Genomic DNA, 20,592 nt, shown 5'->3' on the forward strand with positions numbered 1-20,592 from the left:
TGTGTGTGGAAAGCTGAAATCTACCCGCGAAATAGTGTAACTGTGTGTTTGCAGCAGAATAACATCAACTCACTACCTAAAGCGATTCAGCGTTAGTGTTACCATTTGAAGGATTAAGAATAGACACTGACTGAGTTGGGACTATGTATCAAAGTTGGATGGCATGAGAAAATAGCAAACTACATCTGGTCGTGTAAGTAATAAGAGTATTTTTGTACTTGTACATTTTCTTATGCATAAAATGGGCAAATGTTGAAAAATGTTATAAGTGTCAAAAACCTCGGTAGGAAATCTGTATACTGTATGGTCACATAGGATATCTGCACTTACAGAGTACAGTCGAGATGTGACGTAAGCACTGGATCAAAGTGTCTGGGGGAGAACTCTTGGACGCTTTCGTAGAAAGCTACGAGTATGAGTGATCTATTAGAATCACTGGGCAATATGCATCTTAATTGACTTTCATCATCTCACAGTAGACCCCCTGGAAAAAAATATACGTACTTTTTTGCTACTTATGCGCAGGAAGTCATAGACATGGCGTCACTGATGAGCTTAGAAAAAAAAAACATGATCATTACACAGATGGGGTAATCGGTCGAGTAGAGCTGTAACGAGTAGATATTGGGGTAGTGGTGACGCCACATACACCGATTACGTGGCATCATACCACGATTTCTACGTGGAAGGAGACTGACAGGAATTTCGACAATGATAAGTCAGTTTGAATAGAATGTGTAAACTGGATGGCATCCTATTGTGGAATGTAGATATATAATAAATTTATATGTCAAATCACAAGCCCAGGCATGAACAAACCACCTTGTAAATTTTATAAGGTGTACAGACATGTGACTATAAGGAGCTTTGATGTACTCCTTGGCTAAAGGTGACTGCATAATCAAGCTGGAGGCTACAATTTGTAACTACAGAACGGATAGTGTGTTTGATCCTGTGGAAGACGTTTTAATTATTTTTTAAATATACCAAACTGCATTTACAGTGTGCGCCACTGCACTTTGTGCCAATTACATCCATACGGTGTCAACTAACAGACAACATGCAGAACAGCGTAAGTTTGTCTACTGGAGGTGGTAGGAATACTCGAAAATTGCCTTAAAACGTCTTGAGACGCTAGACCGCTGGAAGCTTGTTAATTATGTTCTGTCTGCATACTGTTTTAATTATCTACTAAATGGAGGTTAACATGACTCCAACAAAGACGACGTAAGTATTACTCAGTTGTGCAATATTAAAGCATGAGAACGTATTTCTCTCAATCCCGGATATTGTTCTCTACAGTACGGTCGAATAAAGATAACGCCGAATTAGGACTGATATCTACAAACTGTAAGGACCACAACAGTAGATCCGTGTGGCGGGTCATCCCACCGTCGTAACCGAATCATCAGGGACGTCAAACTCGTGCTCCACCCAAGGGTCCACATGTCATCGCTACTGGGTATGGTACGTCATGTCCATCAATACTGAACCGTCTAGGATCGACGACAGCTCTGCCTGCTATCCAGTGAGCTTCTCCCGTCTCAGTCCCCCAGTTATAGAAATATTTGAAAAATTATTCTTTATAAATAACACTGCTTTTTCCAGACAAAGCTGGACACTCCTCTAAAGTAAATTAACATGCTGTAGAAACATATTTTTTTCTCTCTCTCTCTCAGTATGAAAGTGGTAGGATGATCGTCCGTTCGTCAATGTTACATCTGGCGGTCTGGCAAATCCTCTTGAATCAAGACTTGGAGGCATGGTTGTTATTTATGGTTTCCAAAAGCGTCAACTTTGCCGGTGATTTTTACTGGTTTGTTAAGAATAATGGAGAAAAAAATGACAAGTAAGTGTAATTCTGATAATGCAAAGGAGGTACCTAACTGGTGATTGTACAGATGTCCAAAGGACGCAATGTCTGGAGCACGCATATAATGGGTGTTTGAAAGGGTAGCGACGCTATATGACTGGAAGTGCTTCCCTCTTTACCCAGATGTTGATTCCTGTCATCGGTACGAATAATCGTCTTCCCATGTTTAACAAGTGCATACAAAAGATGACACATGTGAGAGGGAGATGGTAAATACTGAGGTCGATGTGAGATCTAAAACACAACATTCCTGGTAGTCACGGTAAATATGGATGAGGTGTAAAGGGTCACATGTATTCCTCACAATCAGTTGAATAATCTTTTACAGAACTGTATCCCCATAGTTTTAATTATTTACCATTGAAATATGCATTCCAGGATTTGACCTACACGATAATAGCGAAGTGACAGACATACAGACAGGGTGATTTCAAATGGTTCAAATGGCTCTAAGCACTATGAGACTTAACATCTGAGGTCATCAGTCCCCTAGACATAGAACTAGTTAAACTTAACTAAACCAAGGACATCACTCACATCCATGCCCGAGGCAGGATTCGAACCTGAGACCCTAGTAGCTGCGCGGTTCCTGACTGAAGCTCCTAGAACCGCTTGTCCACAGCGGCCGGCTCAGGGTTATTTCTTCCATCGTGTACAAACTCTAGGGATTGATCGATGAGAAGATACGGAACAGAAAAGGTCTAATGATCTTATGTCCGGAAACGCATGGTTTCCCTGCTAGAGATCATTTATTCAGTTATACTTTGTCACAGAGACTGCGGTCTAATACGCCTTATACTGAGCAGCCGCAGTTACAGTATTTGTTGAAAATAGTTTCCATGTGCCTCAACACATGCGTGTACTCACCGTTGCGTGTTCTGTCTCACACGTTCACATCGGCCAGGCTGCATCCGAACAGTGTCCAAGGCAGCATCAATACGCTGCTCCAGTGTCTCCACATCTGGAGTGGGATCTGCATACACAATACTTTGAGATAACCCCTTACCCAGAAATCGCACGGATTGAGATCCAGTGAACGAGCAGGCTATGCAACTGGACCTCGATCCATCGACAAGAGAAGACACTATTGAGTTGCGTCAGGATGTTAACGGCGGACTGGTCTGGAGCACCATCATGTAGCAGCCAGATAACGATTCGAATCATCAATGTCACTTCTTCCAGCAGTCACACGCAAGAAACGCCGTAAGTTCCGGCCTGTTAAGCGACGTGGAAGGAAGACTGGTCCCAAAATACGGTCGATAATTATCCCGGACCACACGTTCCGGCTGCAACGACGCTGGTGATTCGCTGTCACCACACCGTGGGGGTTCTGCATACTATCTCACAGATGACTGTTATGAAAGTTAAAGACACCACTTCGCATGAAGGTGGCCTCATATTTGAAAAGGATGGATGACACAAATCCCTGAATCGTGGTTGTGTGGTGAAGTAAATGATCCACATGGTCATCTAGCTTGCCCCTACTGGAGCTACGACTGCCTTGTACTGACACGGCGGTCTCATTCCACAGTGTTAGTCAAATTTTCCTCCAAACGGCGAAACACTGTTGCAAACAGTGAATGCTGTAGTAGTTGTCGGCGGGGATAGATCTCCTGATACAACCTTGATGCCCGCCGTCTGTTACCATTTGCTTTTCCGTAAGTAAACATTATGTCGGCAAGCTCTCGATTCGAATTTGGAACCATTGTGTACAACGCTAGCTTACATCCACTACAAATTGAGTCAACAAGAGAAGCGAATCGGACACAACATTACTAATTACTATGGCAGGAAAGGACGTTAGGGCATGACGTATAATGAACAGTACCACCCTCTAGGAGGAAACCATGCGTACTGTAACTGTGACTGCATGGTACAGAGCGTATTAGACCGCAGTCTCTGTAACAAAATGTGATTGAATAAATGGTCACTAGCATAGAAACCAGGCACTTCCGGACATAAGTTCATTGACCTTCTTTGTTCTATATCTACTCATCGATAAATCTCTGCAGTTTGCACACAGTGGAAAAAATCATCCTGTATAAAGTTACTAAGACAGAGTGAAATGAGATCAGCTCACCACCATCCAGAGAATTAATGTAAATATGACTGAGCTGATGCGCTTCCACCCGCCGCCCCCATCCACCCACCCAAAATGAACTGATAAAGGGTTACACAAAATGCCAAACGGGACTTTGACAGTACTGATGTTGCACATCGAGATGATTCTGTTTGTCGTAAGCAAATCAGTATGGAAAATTCTAGTGAGAGTAATCTGAGAATGCCAAGAACAACTACGTATCTGCTCCGGAGAATCTCGTTGGTTGTGATGGAGAATAAATTAGGCCTTCCTGATACGTAAAAGAGACATTATTTATCAAGGAGACCTAGACCATTACTTATTAAGGTTCTCGTATATATATCCCTAAGATCATTTTGGGTCATGCTAGATCATATGGTATTGATCGTGATATCTTTTCTGGTTATGACTCCTAAATTACAATATATTCCTGTTACGCTTTTAGCTGAATGTATACTTGATGTGGAAGACTGAAGTTTTAATCGATTATTCGGTAATGGTAGAATGTACTACTCTATCCTACTTAAAAAAAATCAGGAGTTATATTCGTTTATATGCCTATAATTTTAACGTTGAAATCGATTACACAAACCTGCTGTACTGGCAGCAGTTTTGGAATTCAAAGTTAATCTGCCACTACGACTGAAAATCATTTCGTCTGATCCGTTAATTTAGACCCATCACTGCGTAACATGCTTTATTATGCCTTGGCAACGATAAATGGCAGAACCATGATCCTTCCAAATGTTTTGCGATTGGGTTTTCTTTAACGGTTGTCCGAACTCTGGGTCTCTTAGAAGAGGATCATTCGATCATGATGTATGCCCTGAATCCCCTCAGAAAACAAGCAGGCACATATTCGTTATGGTACCATGTGCCACTCACAAAAACCAGAGCTGAAGTGAAAGAGGAACACGTCTGTCTGTACGACGTCTATTTTCCTTACATTACATTGGCTTTGAATATTATTTCTCAATACTGTTTTCGAGCATTTGCACCTACCAGTTATGAGTGCATTTTTACGCTACTGATTTTTTGAAGAATTCATCCGCATAGTAAGGAGTGTGTTACAGCGACAAACGAGTTACTGCTACGAAGTTGGTCAGCAACTTTATAAAACATATTGATTGATCATGCAGTATATAGGCGTATTCTGCCTGTTTACATATCTCTGTATTTGAATACGCATGCCTATACCAGTTTCTTTGGCGCTTCAGTGTAAAAATATTGGGAAGGAAATAATTCTTACGGAAAAATTAGGTCCCCAGAAAAATGCAGCATTTTGGCAATTAACAAGTAACAACGAAATTTTTCGGAACATAGAAAACAAATACTAAACAAGGAAGAAGAGAGTACTATTATTTGGACTATCTATAGAATGGCTGACAGCAGACTTACCAAGCAGCTCTTCGCATATTTTAGGGAAAAGAAATTAACAACCACCGTGATTCGACAGGCTATGAACGACTAAGAAGGGAACATCGGAAGAGAAGAAGAGATATTGGAAAGAAAGATTTTTAGGGAAAATGTTTTAAAAGTGGAAAGATCCTCTATGAAAAGACAATTGGGGCAAATTTATCTGAAGACAGGAAAAAGAAATGTGGTGAAGCAATGAAGGAAGTAAGAAACAAACTGCAGTAAACTAAGTGTGAATATAGGGGACTGCAGTACTTTTTTAATAAAGTGTCTTCATCTACAGTACTAAATATTATCCTCATAAGAAATGAGTTACAGCTTTTTTCCGAATAAATCTTATCTATGTGATTTTCTCAAGTCATAAAACTGGCCTCTACCTCAGCCAAGAATCTGTAACTCTTTGTCTCCTGTAGGGCTAGGTTTCCAAGCCCAAGCATGGACTACTCAACTGACATTGGCCTGTATGTAAATTGTTTTATTTCATAAATATATTGTTGCTGTTGAAAAAAAATATTGATTAAACCAGGCGTAGTTGGCCCTAAGCACTGCCTAATGTGCACAGTTTTCATGCCTAATGTGCACAGTCAGCTCTAGGAAGAAACTAACAGTTTATTTTAGCGACTGACGTCACAATAATTCCTTTCGTTGTTTTGACAATTCCCAGTTTATTGGAGTAAACAGGAAGACGAGGAGGAGAGTTACTCAGTGCTGTTTTTCTAGCCCGCATCTCGTGGTCGTGCGGTAGCGTTCTCGCTTCCCACGCCCGGGTTCCCGGGTTCGATTCCCGGCGGGGTCAGGGATTTTCTCTGCCTCGTGATGGCTGGGTGTTGTGTGCTGTCCTTAGGTTAGTTAGGTTTAAGTAGTTCTAAGTTCTAGGGGACTTATGACCACAGCAGTTGAGTCCCATAGTGCTCAGAGCCATTTTTTTTTGAGCTGTTTTTCTAGGGGAACGCTGGGGGATGCGTACCCCTAAACTTTTCCGTCGACAAAGTAATTTTTTTACGATGTTGGGAACTTGGAAGAGTGCCAAAGATTTATTTCACGGACGTAAATTTTTTACTTTATTTTTTAGTGTTGCTAATTGCAATACGAACGATACCAGTGCAGTTTTTGGTGGGAAACGCGATCTCATTGACTGTTTCAAGCATTTATAAGCTGCGGCAACCGTTCTCGACAACTGAATCGCTGGCAGCCAGTTCGACAAGCATTTAGTGCCCTCGCCCGCTAATAGTGGGCGATGGTAGTGCTAAACGGATATGCGTACTCTAAAACGCCGATAGATGTCTCTACGGTCCCGCTACCATGATCCTTCGCGATTCATTGCCATCTTTGTTTTGTTGCTCTTTATTCGTTTGCGTTTGCTGTTCCGTTATTGTCGGATGTGCGAAGTTTTCAGTGTGTCCTGTCTTTCGTTGCAACTTGTAAGTTAAGTTGGAGGTGAGAGATTAGCAGAAAACTAACGAACTATTTTACTTATTCTCCTGCATTTAAAAAAACCAAAAAAAGTCAATAATTCGTGTGCGAGTGAAAAGCTAGGAAGTTCAACAGTGGATGACTAAAGTGAAACGGTAAACCTGAGCACTGAACTTACGTGTGAAAATGCAGTGAACGAAAGTGTGCATGATAGAAAATTAAATGATCGTCCAGAATGTTGAACTCTGGAACACGAAATCGCATTTTGTGAGAAAAATGACTGGTTGATCGTTTCAAACAAAAAACTTGGCTGCAGAATTTCCAAAGAAGTAGGAAGTTTAGACGTAGAAAGAAATAAACAAAGCATGAACGTTACAGAGCCTTGGGGTACAGTATCTGTGTCATCTTCATGTGGTTCCAGAAAAGAGGAAATGGTTTCTTTGCGTAAAGTCAACTGAAGAGTCCAATACAATTTTTTTTGTAGTTCGACATGTTGATGACGTAATGACTAAAAGCAGACGGGTGGTATCCCAAGCTTCAATTATAAGTAATTTTCGCTGCATTATATCCAATGTCGGAGTACCCCCAAACTTTTTTTTTCAGAAAAAAGCACTGGAATTACTTATTGTTGAGAATTAGTTAGTTGCCACCAAAACCTATAATGGCGTTTACAATGATTTTGCAGGGCATGAAGATGGCAATCCCGGAGCAGCTGACATGGTGCGGGGGGGACACCATAATGGAGGCGTCCGTGGAGCAGCACGAGGGAGCGGACGGCCAACATCTCTTCTCGGGCTATGTGTACACGCCCGTGGATGTCGACGAAAAGTTCATGGTGAGTGGGCGTTGTTGAACTGCGGAGGTGTGCTCAAAGCACCACGAGGTTGACCTCACAAGAGGCTGTATTATTTATTTACTCTTCACAATTACAACCTATTCTCTTATAAGCTAAAACATGCCATACAAATTACGTTTCCTTGGATAGCAATAAATTTTATTTGTCTCTGATACTTAATTCTTTTTTTAAATACTACAGCTACTTCTACTGCCGCAGAACTACAATAAGACCCTTAACCCGTAGCCGGCCGAAGTGGCCGTGCGGTTAAAGGCGCTGCAGCCTGGAACCGCAAGACCGCTACGGTCGCAGGTTCGAATCCTGCCTCGGGCATGGATGTTTGTGATGTCCTTAGGTTAGTTAGGTTTAACTAGTTCTAAGTTCTAGGGGACTAATGACCTCAGCAGTTGAGTCCCATAGTGCTCAGAGCCTTAACCCGTTATCCAACTACTGGTACTAATAGAAGCCATACAGAATCTGTTCTCATTTTGTTCATTTATTTTGGTTCACTTAACTTGTAGATGGTTGTTTGCACTGCTGGATCCGCCCCCATACTACACCGGTCAACAGCCATTTTGTGCTGGATTCCATCGTCGGACAGCTCGTCAACAGCGTTTCCACTGTAGAAAACAGTTCCACCCATCACTGTTACGTCTTAAACTCCACACTGCCATGATCACTTGAACTAACACAACGTAGATTTTTAGAAAATTGTTTCATTCGGTGGTGGCCGGCCTCAGTTATCTTCTCTCCATCTGCAGAACGTATTCTCTCCAACTGCATGATGACTTAAGGTTGAATGTCTCGTCTTCCTTGGACTTCCTGGATACTGCGGCTGTAGTATCGCCAGGTCGACTCGCTCCTTAGTGTTGCTTTGGAATCCAATATCCTTATACCTGACGTCCATTAGCCGCCGCATCTTCATAATACGCGCCGTCCCACAATGTGTGTTCTGGTGTGCCCGCACTGCCGCAGCTGCAGCTGTCATTCATCTATCCTTTGATTTCGTATAGAAACGTAACATATCTACGTCTACACAGGTACTCCGCGAGCCACCGTAACCACCACTTGTCAATTTCTGCCCGCTTCCACTCGCAAATAGAGCGAGGGAAAAATGACTGTATGCCTCCGTATGAGTCCTAATTTCTCGTGTCTTATCTTCGTTGTCCTTACGCGCAATATATGTTGGCCGTAGTAGAATCATTTGGCAGTCAACTTCAAATGCCGGTTCTTTAAATTTTCTCAATAGCGTTTCTCGAAAAGAACGTCACCTTCCCTCCAGGGATTCCCATTTTAGTTCCCAAAGCATCTCCGCAACACCTACGTGTTGTTCGAACCTACCGGTAATAAATGTAGTACCCCGCTTCTGAACTGCTTCGATGTCTTTCTTCAACCCGACATGATACGGGTGTCAGTCGAGCACGACCCAAGAATACGTCGCACCAGCGTCCTATATGATGTCTCCTTTACAGGTGAGGAACTCTTGCCTAAACTTCTCCCAATAAACCGAAGTTTACCATTCGTCTTCCCTACCACAGTCCTCACATGCTCAGCCATTGCTAGTCAGTCCACTACAAGGGTTAAGAAACCTCGTTTTTAATCTATCCTTGATATTAGGGAGAAATTCATACGTTCTCCTGCCTGTGCTTGAACTGTCCCGTTCATTTTGCCACAGTTGCAATACGCAGTCTTTCATTACCTTTCTCGAATTGGCCTCAGTTCCAAGCACCCTTCGTACTTCCATCTGAGTGCCTTTCTTTAACCAGTAAAAGGCTCTCCTTTTCCTAGTTTCCAAGTCCAGTGTACATATTCCTTAAACTACTAGCAAAGCAAAGTGCGATTATAAGAGCTCTCATGGGTGTATAAATACCACCTGCAAATTAAATGTCATTTCTACGTGGTTAAAATGATCAAAACTTTCAAACGCCGCCAGTAGATGGAAGTATCGGTGCCAGTGTGCTAACAAATTCAATTTGAAGATATAGATAGTGGATACCGTGACCGCCAACTGAAGTGTGAAGTTCAACGGGGTACCGAGTTTAGAGGAAAGTTACTGGTTGGAACACATTGCTAACCTGCGGATCTTTACGAAGCGAGTGTAGTGTCACGAAAATAGGTATGGGTTTGGTGCTGGTATACTGATAAAGGCAGGAAAGATATGCGATAGGATGAAAGATCAGGGCGGCTAAGCACCTGCACGTCGGACGACGATCCGTGCCTCGCAGACGGGTTTATTCAAGACGATCTTTGCATTTCTGTGTGACAGACTGCACACGAACTCAACATTTACCGTTGCAACAATGTATCGTGCACAACACGATGGGCTAGTAGAAGATGTGTTACCGAGCGAGGCGGCGCTGTGCTACACTGGACTCGCATTTGGGAGGACGAGTGGTTTCAACCCGCGTCCGGCCATCTTGATCTAGGTTTCCCGTGATTTTCCCAAATCGCTTCAGGCAAATATCGGGATGGTTCCCATGAAATGGCAAGGCCTAATTCCTTCTCCATCCTTGAATCAATCCGAGTCTGTGCTCCGTCTCATTAACCTCGATGTCGACCGGATGCTGCACCCTAATCTTCCTTCATTCCTGCTTCCGGAAAATGTGTTCTCGTTTGGTACCGCCACACTCTCTCTATGGCTCAAATGGCTCTGAGCACTATGGGACTCAACATCTGAGGTCATCAGTCCCCTAGAACTTAGAACTACTTAAACCTAACTAACGTAAGGACATCACACACGTCCATGCCCGAGGCAGGTTTCGAACCTTCGACCGTAGCGGTCGCGCGGTTCCAGACTGAAGCGCCTAGAGCCGCTCGGCCACATGACCGGCACACTCTCTCTATAGTGATCTCGATGTCGACCGGATGTTAAATTATACTCTTCCACCCTTCTGTCTTTAGGAAAACGTGTTCTCTTTTGGTATGCCGCAACTCTCAGATGAGAAGAAAACCAAGCGATGAGGTTTCCTTTCGAGCACTTACTGCGGTATCAGATGGAGGGTGTTCCTTCACTATATATCACCACTGGTGACGAAACATGGGTGCAACACGTGACAACAGGTATGAAGAAGGCACCAGTGTCAAGGGAACACCTCTCATCTCCCGCTTCCCCACAAGAATTGCAAAACAGTACTATCTGCGATGAAAGTTATCGTCACTGTCTGTTACATGGGCAGCGTGTGCTGCTAGTTAATTTCCTCGTCCTTAGGTAGACGGTCGCTGACGGCAGTTACTATGCCACGATGGGATGCTTGGACGAAGATATTCGGAAGAAAAGACTGGGATTGCATTTTGACGGTGTGGCATTGTTGCACGACAACAATAGACAACACAACTGAATGGAACGAATCGTGGAAAACATATGGGTAATACACTATTGTGGCTTTTGATGTTGGACTGCTGCAATGCAGAGACACCGAAAATGTTTTAGTGCGTTCACACGAAGCCCGAGTTAAGTGCACATAGTTTCAGTTTTATCCATCTACCTACCAGTTGTTTAAAAGGAGACAAATTGACACTATTTTGACTACTTATGATGTGAACGAGTTTTTAGTTGTAAATACTTTTAAAATAATTTTATGTATTTAAAGTTTACATTTTAAAAAACACAATTTTTATGCTTCTCCTAGTGGCTTTTATTCTCATTGCAAATTTGCACAGGGTCTACAGACAATAGCAGAACGTTCCGAGCATACAGATTTGGTGTTCTTATAACATGTAATTTGACTTTTTCTATCTTTCTTCTCTACACAGTATCCACATGTTCTCCTTTTCTTAGCTGGTGGTTTCATTGTCCTTCATGGACCCAGTGTTACTAATGAATTCATAGACTTCTTTCTCCCTGCTGGCTGCTTTCTCAGATTGACGATGGAAGTCTGACATCTCATTTTTTTTTATTGGTAGCCAGCACCTACCAAATTATTCATTACACTTACATCGATCATGTTGAAGAAAACCACCAATGACCAGCGCCTTGTTCTACTCTTCCCACTGTAGCGTTCCATCTTCTGGTTCGTGGTGTCAAGACCACCCTTTGTGGCATTGTATGTCATTATAACTTCAGGCTTGTGATGACACCGTTGCCTGGTCATGAAGAAAACTAAGGACGGTAACAACTTTGTTTTTCTTAGGAACATAAAAGGCTATCGTTACATCTGGTTGAAGACCAAATAATGTAGAGCATACTTAACGTCCATTGGGTATAATAAAATCGGCAGGCAGTTCACCTTTGTTTCTTCTGACAGTACCGACTAGTGTCAGATATTTTGATAACAAACAATGAGTTAAATCGTGAGATGTTAGAAACTGATCACAGATGATATTACGTCCATACTTTTCAAGTTCAATCACCAGGTTTTTCACAACATTCTCTCCAAGGCATACGGCACTGGTTTTTTCCTTCTTCCCCATGTCCATTTTCATCTTCCACGAGCAGGTTGTTGTACTGTCACAATCTGCCCAGAACTTAATGATCTACCAGGCTATGATGGGATGTATTGTCGAAATGGACAGCGACCTCTAAATGTGAACAACAGTTCATCCACAGTCACGCACCATTCAGGAATGTAGTCATCCCTGAAGGTAATTTCCCACATCTAAAAAACTGCTCTAACTGGTTCCAATTTGCTGTGCCTCATTGTCAAAGCGCAACACCCTCGGAATAGCACGCAAGTAGTTGCTAGACATAATTTCAATGAACAGTGGTCAGCCACTCTCAACACTCCATATCTGACTGCTATCTTAATTTCTTGATTTGTAAACTCCAATCAGGATCAGAGCACCTATAAACTTTTTCATTTCATTCGTATCCATATCTACCCAGTTCTTATAAAAGATTCGACATTCCTGGTTGGTCCACGTTCACACTTTGTCAGTGACGGATACATGAAAGAAGAACGTAAAACAAGATTCTTCATTATCGCAGTTCCTAATCGAACAACTTTTAGGGTCCCTGGTCTTCTTTCAATACATCCTTTTACTCTGCCTACCAGAAATTCCAGTTTAGCAGCTGTAGCCCATATTTCATACCCATTACGAGATAAATAATGAGTAACATTCAATAGAATTTGCACTAAATTGTTCTTCTCCACCTTCGTAAAGGGATTCTTCATGATGGTCGTCTCTGTGAACTTCCGAGTATTCTGCAATATATACCTCTTCATCGTCATCACTAGAAATTTCACATTCACTAGGAGACATCAAGTTTGTCCCTGAGTATATGTAACCCACAAAAACAAAATGCACATCATAATTTATTTTGACTAATTAATGCCCCCAAAAATGAATGGTCCAGGGACAGGATTTAAAAGTAGTACCTTAACTTCTGAAATGATAATCAGACTGGGTATCACTATAGGATTTATTATCCTAGGACACAAAGATAATTCAATATACAATGTAATTATTCTGTAATATAATCGGCAAAAAAAAGGTATTTGAAAATGAGCTGTTGGAAAAGTCAAATGGGGTCCTACTCCGTAACTATCGTTCCCTGCATTGTATTGTAAACAGGATGGAATTTCAAATGGATTAAAAACTCGACTACGCTGTGCAACAATGATTGACTAAGATTAGTCATCTGTAGGTTCAAATATGTAAAAATTTCTGGTGTGGCCACCACACTGCGATGGTACATGTAGCTGAGAGAGTGAGCACGAATAAACAAGTCTCTCCCTTGCTGGTGCTGTGAATACTTTATCAAACTCTGAAGTCTGGTCGAGGGTAGACAGCTATCAGCACTGGGTTGATGTACAGGCTGCAAACAGGATTGCCGACCTCCCTTATGAGCTGCAACCGCGGATAATTTCCCGACATGTCATGGATTCGGATGATAACTTATTCCAACCGATGATTATGAATGTAATCTGTTGATATTTGTCTGGGATACAATGACAGTAATCACTCCTATGTCGACCAAGGATTTGGTCTTCTACCCCACGATGAAACACTGTCTCTGACGGACCAGAGGAGACGCCACGACCTCTGTCTTTGGCGGCCGAGATGAGACTCCTCGAAAACTCTCCTCAGCGCATCTACTCTGTATAATTAGTGAGCCTCAGCCCCTCCACGGCGCAACACATCCAATCGTGGCTGTCCGGGAGATCATACAAAACCACCACGCAAAATCCTCCTTTAATAGAGAGACTTGCCACAAAATTTCAGTGGCGCTCTATGACATCAGAATGAACCATTTCCAGTCCTCCAATCATCTTTCTCCTGTTTTGCTGCGCGCAGGAGGACAGAGACGTGAGAAACAGCACCCGAGCACCGCAAAACAGAGGCTGTGTGCGGCGCCTACTCGTCAGGCACCCCACACTGTCAGACATCGAGTTCTGAGAACGACATCCTCACAGTCCACATGCCTGGCGACGAGACGGCAACCAGTAAGCCGTACTCAGCGGTGCAACTACACTACTGACCATTAGATTTCTACACCAATAAGAAATGCAGATGATAAACGGGTATTCACTGGACACATATATTATACTATAAATGATATGTGTTTACATTTTCACGCAATTTGGGTGCATACATCCTGAGAAATCAGTATCCAGAACAACCACCTCTGGCCGTAAGTCTAGGGACCGATGATGACAAAGACGATCCCTGGCTAATGGTCGGCGGTACGCATTTGTATCAGCCAGGATGTAGAGGGCAGTGGCCTGGCAGAAGAAGCGACTGGCTGGCATCTCCCAAAATACACTACTGGCCATTAAAATTGCTACACCACGAAGATGACGTTCTACAGACGCGAAATTTAACCAACAGGAAGAAGATGCTGTGATATGCAAATGATTAGCTTTTCAGAGCATTCATACAAGGTTGGCGCCGCTGGCGACACCTACAACGTGCTGACATGGGGAAAGTTTCCAACCGATTTCTCATCCACAAACAGCAGTTCACCCGCGTTGCCTGGTGAAACGTTGTTGTGATGCCTCGTGTAAGGAGGAGAAATGCGTACCATCACGTTTCCGACTTTTATTAAGGTCGGATTGTAGCCTATCGCGATTGCGGTTTATCGTATCACGACATTGCTGCTCGCGTTGGTCGAGATCCAATGACTGTTAGCAGAATATGGAATCGGTGGGTTCAGGGGGATAATACGGAACGCCGTGATGGATCCCAACGGCCTCGTATCACTAGCAGTCGAGACGAAGGGCATCTTATCCGCATGGTTGTAACGGATCGTGCAGCCACGTCTCGATCCCTGAGTCAACAGATAGGGACGTCTGCAAGACAACAACCATCTGCACGAACAGTTCGACGACATTTGAGCAGCATGGACTGTCAGCTCGGAGACCATGGCTGCGGTTACCCTTGACGCTGCATCACAGGAGCGCCTGCGATGGTATACTCAACGACGAACCTGGGTGCACGAATGGCAAAACGTCATTTTTTCGGATGAATCCAGGTTCTGTTTACAGCATCATGATGGTCGCACCCGTGTTTGGCGACATCGCGGTGAACGCACGTTGGAAGCGTGAATTCGTCATCGCCATACTGCCGTATCACCCAGCGTGATGGTACGGGGTGCCATTGGTTACACTGAAACGTCCCCTTTGTACAATTATACAGGAGACTGTGCTTAAACTGACACACAATATTTTTAGCGCAACGCAATCTGACTATCAAAGATCCCTGCAAAAGAATGGCCCTGAGTAACATTAAACTATACCTTTCACGAATCATTTACCTCACAAAAATCTTCATTACTCGAACTACTGCAATACAGCGAGCGCCACTACTGCCAGCTAAATAAAAGATTCAAACTACGGAAGGCACTAACTACTGATAGGGATAGTTAGCAAATGAAAGATATTAATAGAGAACAAACAATGTATTTACCTTAATAGTCATAATATATATAGCAGTTCATGACAAATTATAAAACTCCGCCATCTCTCTCCCCACATCCACCACTGCTGGCGGCTCACCTCCAACTGCGCAACGCTACGCGCTGTTCACATCCAGCTGCCGCTGCCCAACACTACAATGGCAGACAACAATGCAAACTACCCACAGACTACACACAGCACAGCCAGTGATATTTCATATAGAGCGCTACGTGGCGTTACCAATAAGAAAACATAAACAGCCTACTTACATAGCCCCCATGCTCCCCACAAAATAAGATTCCAGGTTCGTATCCTGGCAGGGTCGCCATATGAAATGTCCCCTTTGTACAGTTATACAGGAGACTGTGCTTAAACTGACACACAATATTTTTAGCGCAACGCAATCTGACTATCAAAGATCCCTGCAAAAGAATGGCCCTGAGTAACATTAAACTATACCTTTCACGAATCATTTACCTCACAAAAATCTTCATTACTCGAACTACTGCAATACAGCGAGCGCCACTACTGCCAGCTAAATAAAAGATTCAAACTACGGAAGGCACTAACTACTGATAGGGATAGTTAGCAAATGAAAGATATTAATAGAGAACAAACAATGTATTTACCTTAATAGTCATAATATATATAGCAGTTCATGACAAATTACAAAACTCCGCCATCTCTCTCCCCACATCCACCACTGCTGGCGGCTCTCCTCCAACTGCGCAACGCTACGCGCTGTTCACATCCAGCTGCCGCTGCCCAACACTACAATGGCAGACAACAATGCAAACTACCCACAGACTACACACAGCACAGCCAGTGATATTTCATATAGAGCACTACGTGGCGTTACCAATAAGAAAACATAAACAGCCTACTTACATAGCCCCCATGCTCCCCACAAAATAAGATTCCAGGTTCGTATCCTGGCAGGGTCGCCATATGAAACGTCCCCTTTGTACAGTTATACAGGAGACTGTGCTTAAACTGACACACAATATTTTTAGCGCAACGCAATCTGACTATCAAAGATCCCTGCAAAAGAATGGCCCTGAGTAACATTAAACTATACCTTTCACAAATCATTTACCTCACAAAAATCTTCATTACTCGAACTACTGCAATACAGCGAGCGCCACTACTGCCAGCTAAATAAAAGATTCAAACTACGGAAGGCACTAACTACTGATAGGGATAGTTAGCAAATGAAAAATATTAATAGAGAACAAACAATGTATTTACCTTAATAGTCATAATATATATAGCAGTTCATGACAAATTACAAAACTCCGCCATCTCTCTCCCCACATCCACCACTGCTGGCGGCTCACCTCCAACTGCGCAACGCTACGCGCTGTTCACATCCAGCTGCCGCTGCCCAACACTACAATGGCAGACAACGATGCAAACTACCCACAGACCGCACACAGCACAGCCAGTGATTTTTCATATAGAGCGCTACGTGGCGTTACCAATAAGAAAACATAAACAGCCTACTTACAACACGTCTCGGTCACCTCTTGTTCGCATTGACGGTACTTTGAACAGTGGACGTTACATTTCAGATGTTTTACGACCCGTGGCTCTACCCTTCATTCGAGCCCTTCGAAACCCTACATTTCTGCAAGATAATGCACCACCGCATGTTGCAGGTCCTGTACGAGCCTTTCTGGATACAGAAAATGTTCGACTGCTTCCCTGGCCAGCACATTTTCCAGATCTCTCACCATCTGAAAAAGTCTGGTCAATGGTGGCCGAGCATCTGGCTCGTCACAATACGCCAGTCACTACTCTTGATGAACTCTGGTATCGTGTTGAAGCTGCATGGGCAACTGTACCAGTAAACGCCATCCAAGCTCTGTTTGACTCAATGCCCAGGCGTACCACGGCAACAAACACACCCATGCCAGGGGGAGGACTCGACCCTTCGACGGGAGGGGCCGATCGCCTTTGTCGATACCCCACTATTGTCACCGACCGACCGCCTGCTGGTAACTCTCTGGTATTAGTAGCGAGTAGATAATAAAATATAGTTCCCAGGTGTTTTCCCTAACAGTACTACACTACTACGCGTGATTTTTTCACGCGCACCATTCCTCGCAGTATGGCTACACTCGCTGATTCAGTAGAAAAATATGGAAATGAGACCAGAGCCAATACCCAATTTAAGCAGGGGAAACGAAGTTAGACCTCACTGTACCCGACCACAAGTTATTTCGTGAACTTAATCGGCTCTTCTCCCACTGATAACATTTCGAGTGAGTGATAGAAGTTGAATAAAAGAAAAAAAAAAGTAACGCGGCAAGCCAAAAAGAGGTAGGAGCAAATGTAGACGTGTGCTTTGTCGGAGATTTTGTTCGGTTGAAGAAGGTAATGAACTCGCTGTACTGTCGCAGCTGGTGTTGGATCTGTACATGCCGATGCCAGACGGTGGGACAGATGACAAGCCTACGGTGATCAAGTTGCCGGACCCCTGTCGCACCCTGAAGTCATCCATGCCCGGCATACTGGATGCCATGGCCTCCATGGTCAACGGGGAGGCGGATTGTCCTGGTCCAAAGGTACGTATCATCACATACTTTCACAAACTAAACGTTGCCAGCTTTACAATAAGATATATACTTGGCTCCCTGTCGCTATACGGCGAAAGAAGATCCCTACAGTTAAAGCGCACTTGGTGCGGCTGCGTTGCGCGTCTATCGCGGCCAGTAACGTAAAGCGTTTTTGTTTACGTTTCCGTGGCAACAGCACAGTGCTATCGTTATTGTTAGCGACTGTGGGTGTCAGACGCTACTGTCGGCAGGACTCTGCTCCTCGCGTTCGGGAGTTGCCAACTATGATGCCAGTAGTCAGGAATCTTCCCTCGCCATATGCAATTTGGATAGAAAGAACTGTACTTGTTGTTTCTGTCCTGTACTAATCATTGCTCTGCTACCAGTAGTAAAGTGTGCAATATGTTGTAATCCTGTTCATGTGCTTAGTGTAGACATATAGCGGCCCTTGCGCACGCAGCATCTGCGGCAATGGCCAGTGCAGAATGATTTTCAAGAACTTGCTTAGATCACAGGGATTTTCTGTCCACGTAACAGCTTCACAGTTGACCCTCAGTTAGGGTCAGTTACTGACTTTAAACTAATCACTTTAAAATTTGTTATCTAAAAAAACTTGTATTTCAGAACTGTGTAACTTTTAAATTTCGATTACAGAGTTGTCCTGTATTCTGATCTAGAATAGCTTTTGCTACCCTCCTTCTAACACGAACATTAACTTTACACATCACTTTCATTTGCCAGTTGCTCTATACTGAATCTGACTATTTGTTAATGAAATTGAGTATAAAGATTGGCTATCAGCAATGCACAGAATGGCTTCTTCATCAATCACAACACATTGCTTAACTGTCGCGTATTTAAACTATGCCATCTTAGAAAATGGTTTTACAGAATTATATGAAAATTTTACAAATGAATATACTCCCCTAATTTCACCTCAGAAAGTTCGTTTAGGCCCTACGATTGATTCTTATCTGCAATGGATAACTTAACTCTTCTCTGTCTTGTTTACAAGGATATCAAGTATGCAGCATGGGAAGTCAGACCGTGTTGAGAGTAAGGGCACTTCGACTGTCAAAATTTTATCAGTAAACCGTCAACGTATTAGTATCAAATGTCTAGAAATTATTGCCCTCCAGGAAAGCTCTCGTTCACAAATTATTCTTGGAGCCGAAAGCTGGCTGAAACCCGAAGTGGACAGTTCTGAGATATTTAGCGAGTCGAGGAATGTATAAAGGAAAGACAAACGGCTCTGAGCACTATTAACTTCTGAGATCATCAGTCCCCTAGAACTTAGAACTACTTAAAGCTAACTAACCTAAGGACATCACACACATCCATGCCCGAGGCAGGATTCGAACCTGCGACCGTAGCGCTCGCGCGGCTCCAGACTTTAGCGCCTAGAACGGCTCTGCCACTCCGCCCGGCAAAGGAAAGACAGATTAGCGGCCATAGTAGGGGGGGGGGGGGGGGAGCGGGAGTGTTGATTGCAAATTGACAACAATATTGTCTCTATTGAGGTCGAAGTGGAGTGCGACAGTGAAGTTATCTGGTAGCGTGTAACAGGTGTAGGTGAAACCAAGTTAAGCTTCTAGTTATAAGCTCGTAAAATAATACACAAACGAACACTGTACCTTCCTGTGCTGCTGCCTGAACGGAGCTGTCTTACAACCGTCACTCACTGTTCATACGGAACAAACGACTGTGGCCATGTAGTTTTACCGATAGTTAGGTCAAGACTTTTTGTATATATGTCTTTCTCGACATTCGTGTTTCTGCAGAAGACTGTGTTGCTTGCGCATATGATCTTCCCTGCTGTGCTATGACATTTAAAAATCCGTATTTTTCCTTTACGTCCACAGGGAAATTACAGCTTTACAGATCAGACTCTGAAGATACCAGTGGACTCTATGCTTCTGCCTCTAGGGGACTACAAGGTGCACGTGGAGTCATTTCTAGAAGACAAGAAAGCTTCCTGCGCCGACATGGCATTCAAATTGGTCGAAGAGTGAAAGTAAACGTTGACAATAAATACTTATGAACATATGTAAACTTTATTTATTTCAGACGAGTCTGATATTTTTTATATTTGTACAAATTCCTATATTCTCGTAACTTTGTTTTCGTTAGCAAATGTAGTAACAGAATGAATAAGTGATATTTTGAAGGTAAAATCGCTTCAGATGTAAGTGCTTTATTTACAAGTACGATCGGTTTCACAGCATTTTAGCTGCAGCATCGGGTGCAGCCTGTACAGGTTGATAGACAAAAACTCAGGTAAGGCAAGAAAACGTAACTAAAATAAAAAGATGTACGGGACAAACATACTCTCAAAATCAAGTCATGCTCTGATCGAGAAAAGAGAATGGGATGAGCCAGCGTTCATGGTCACCAATTTTTCGCTAAGTAACGGACGTCAATTATAAAATAGCATAAAAGAACATAGAACGCTCTCGTCATACGCTCCCTTGATACCTAGAAATGAGAAAGCTAAAATAAGAACTTCCTGATAACACACTGCCTGGAAGGTAAAATACTGCTACATTTCACTCACCAGGATACCACAACGTGGTGAGCTAACG

At 43.2% G+C, this 20,592-nt stretch overlaps 1 protein-coding gene across 1 annotated transcript in view; it reads left to right on the plus strand.

The window, feature by feature from the left end:
• The window catches only part of LOC126235750 (uncharacterized), a 42,017-nt gene extending 21,961 nt beyond the window's left edge, over positions 1-20,056 (plus strand). The window contains exons 2-4 of the mRNA XM_049944546.1: positions 7,468-7,617; positions 17,855-18,019; positions 19,873-20,056. Coding sequence (XP_049800503.1) covers positions 7,468-7,617; positions 17,855-18,019; positions 19,873-20,022 — 465 coding nt within the window. The 3' untranslated portion in view covers positions 20,023-20,056. The remainder of the gene's footprint in view (positions 1-7,467; positions 7,618-17,854; positions 18,020-19,872) is intronic.
• The last annotated feature ends 536 nt before the right edge of the window (positions 20,057-20,592 follow it).

This window comes from Schistocerca nitens, chromosome 1 (genome assembly GCF_023898315.1).
Source record: "Schistocerca nitens isolate TAMUIC-IGC-003100 chromosome 1, iqSchNite1.1, whole genome shotgun sequence".
Classification (NCBI taxonomy): Eukaryota; Metazoa; Arthropoda; class Insecta; order Orthoptera; family Acrididae; genus Schistocerca; species Schistocerca nitens.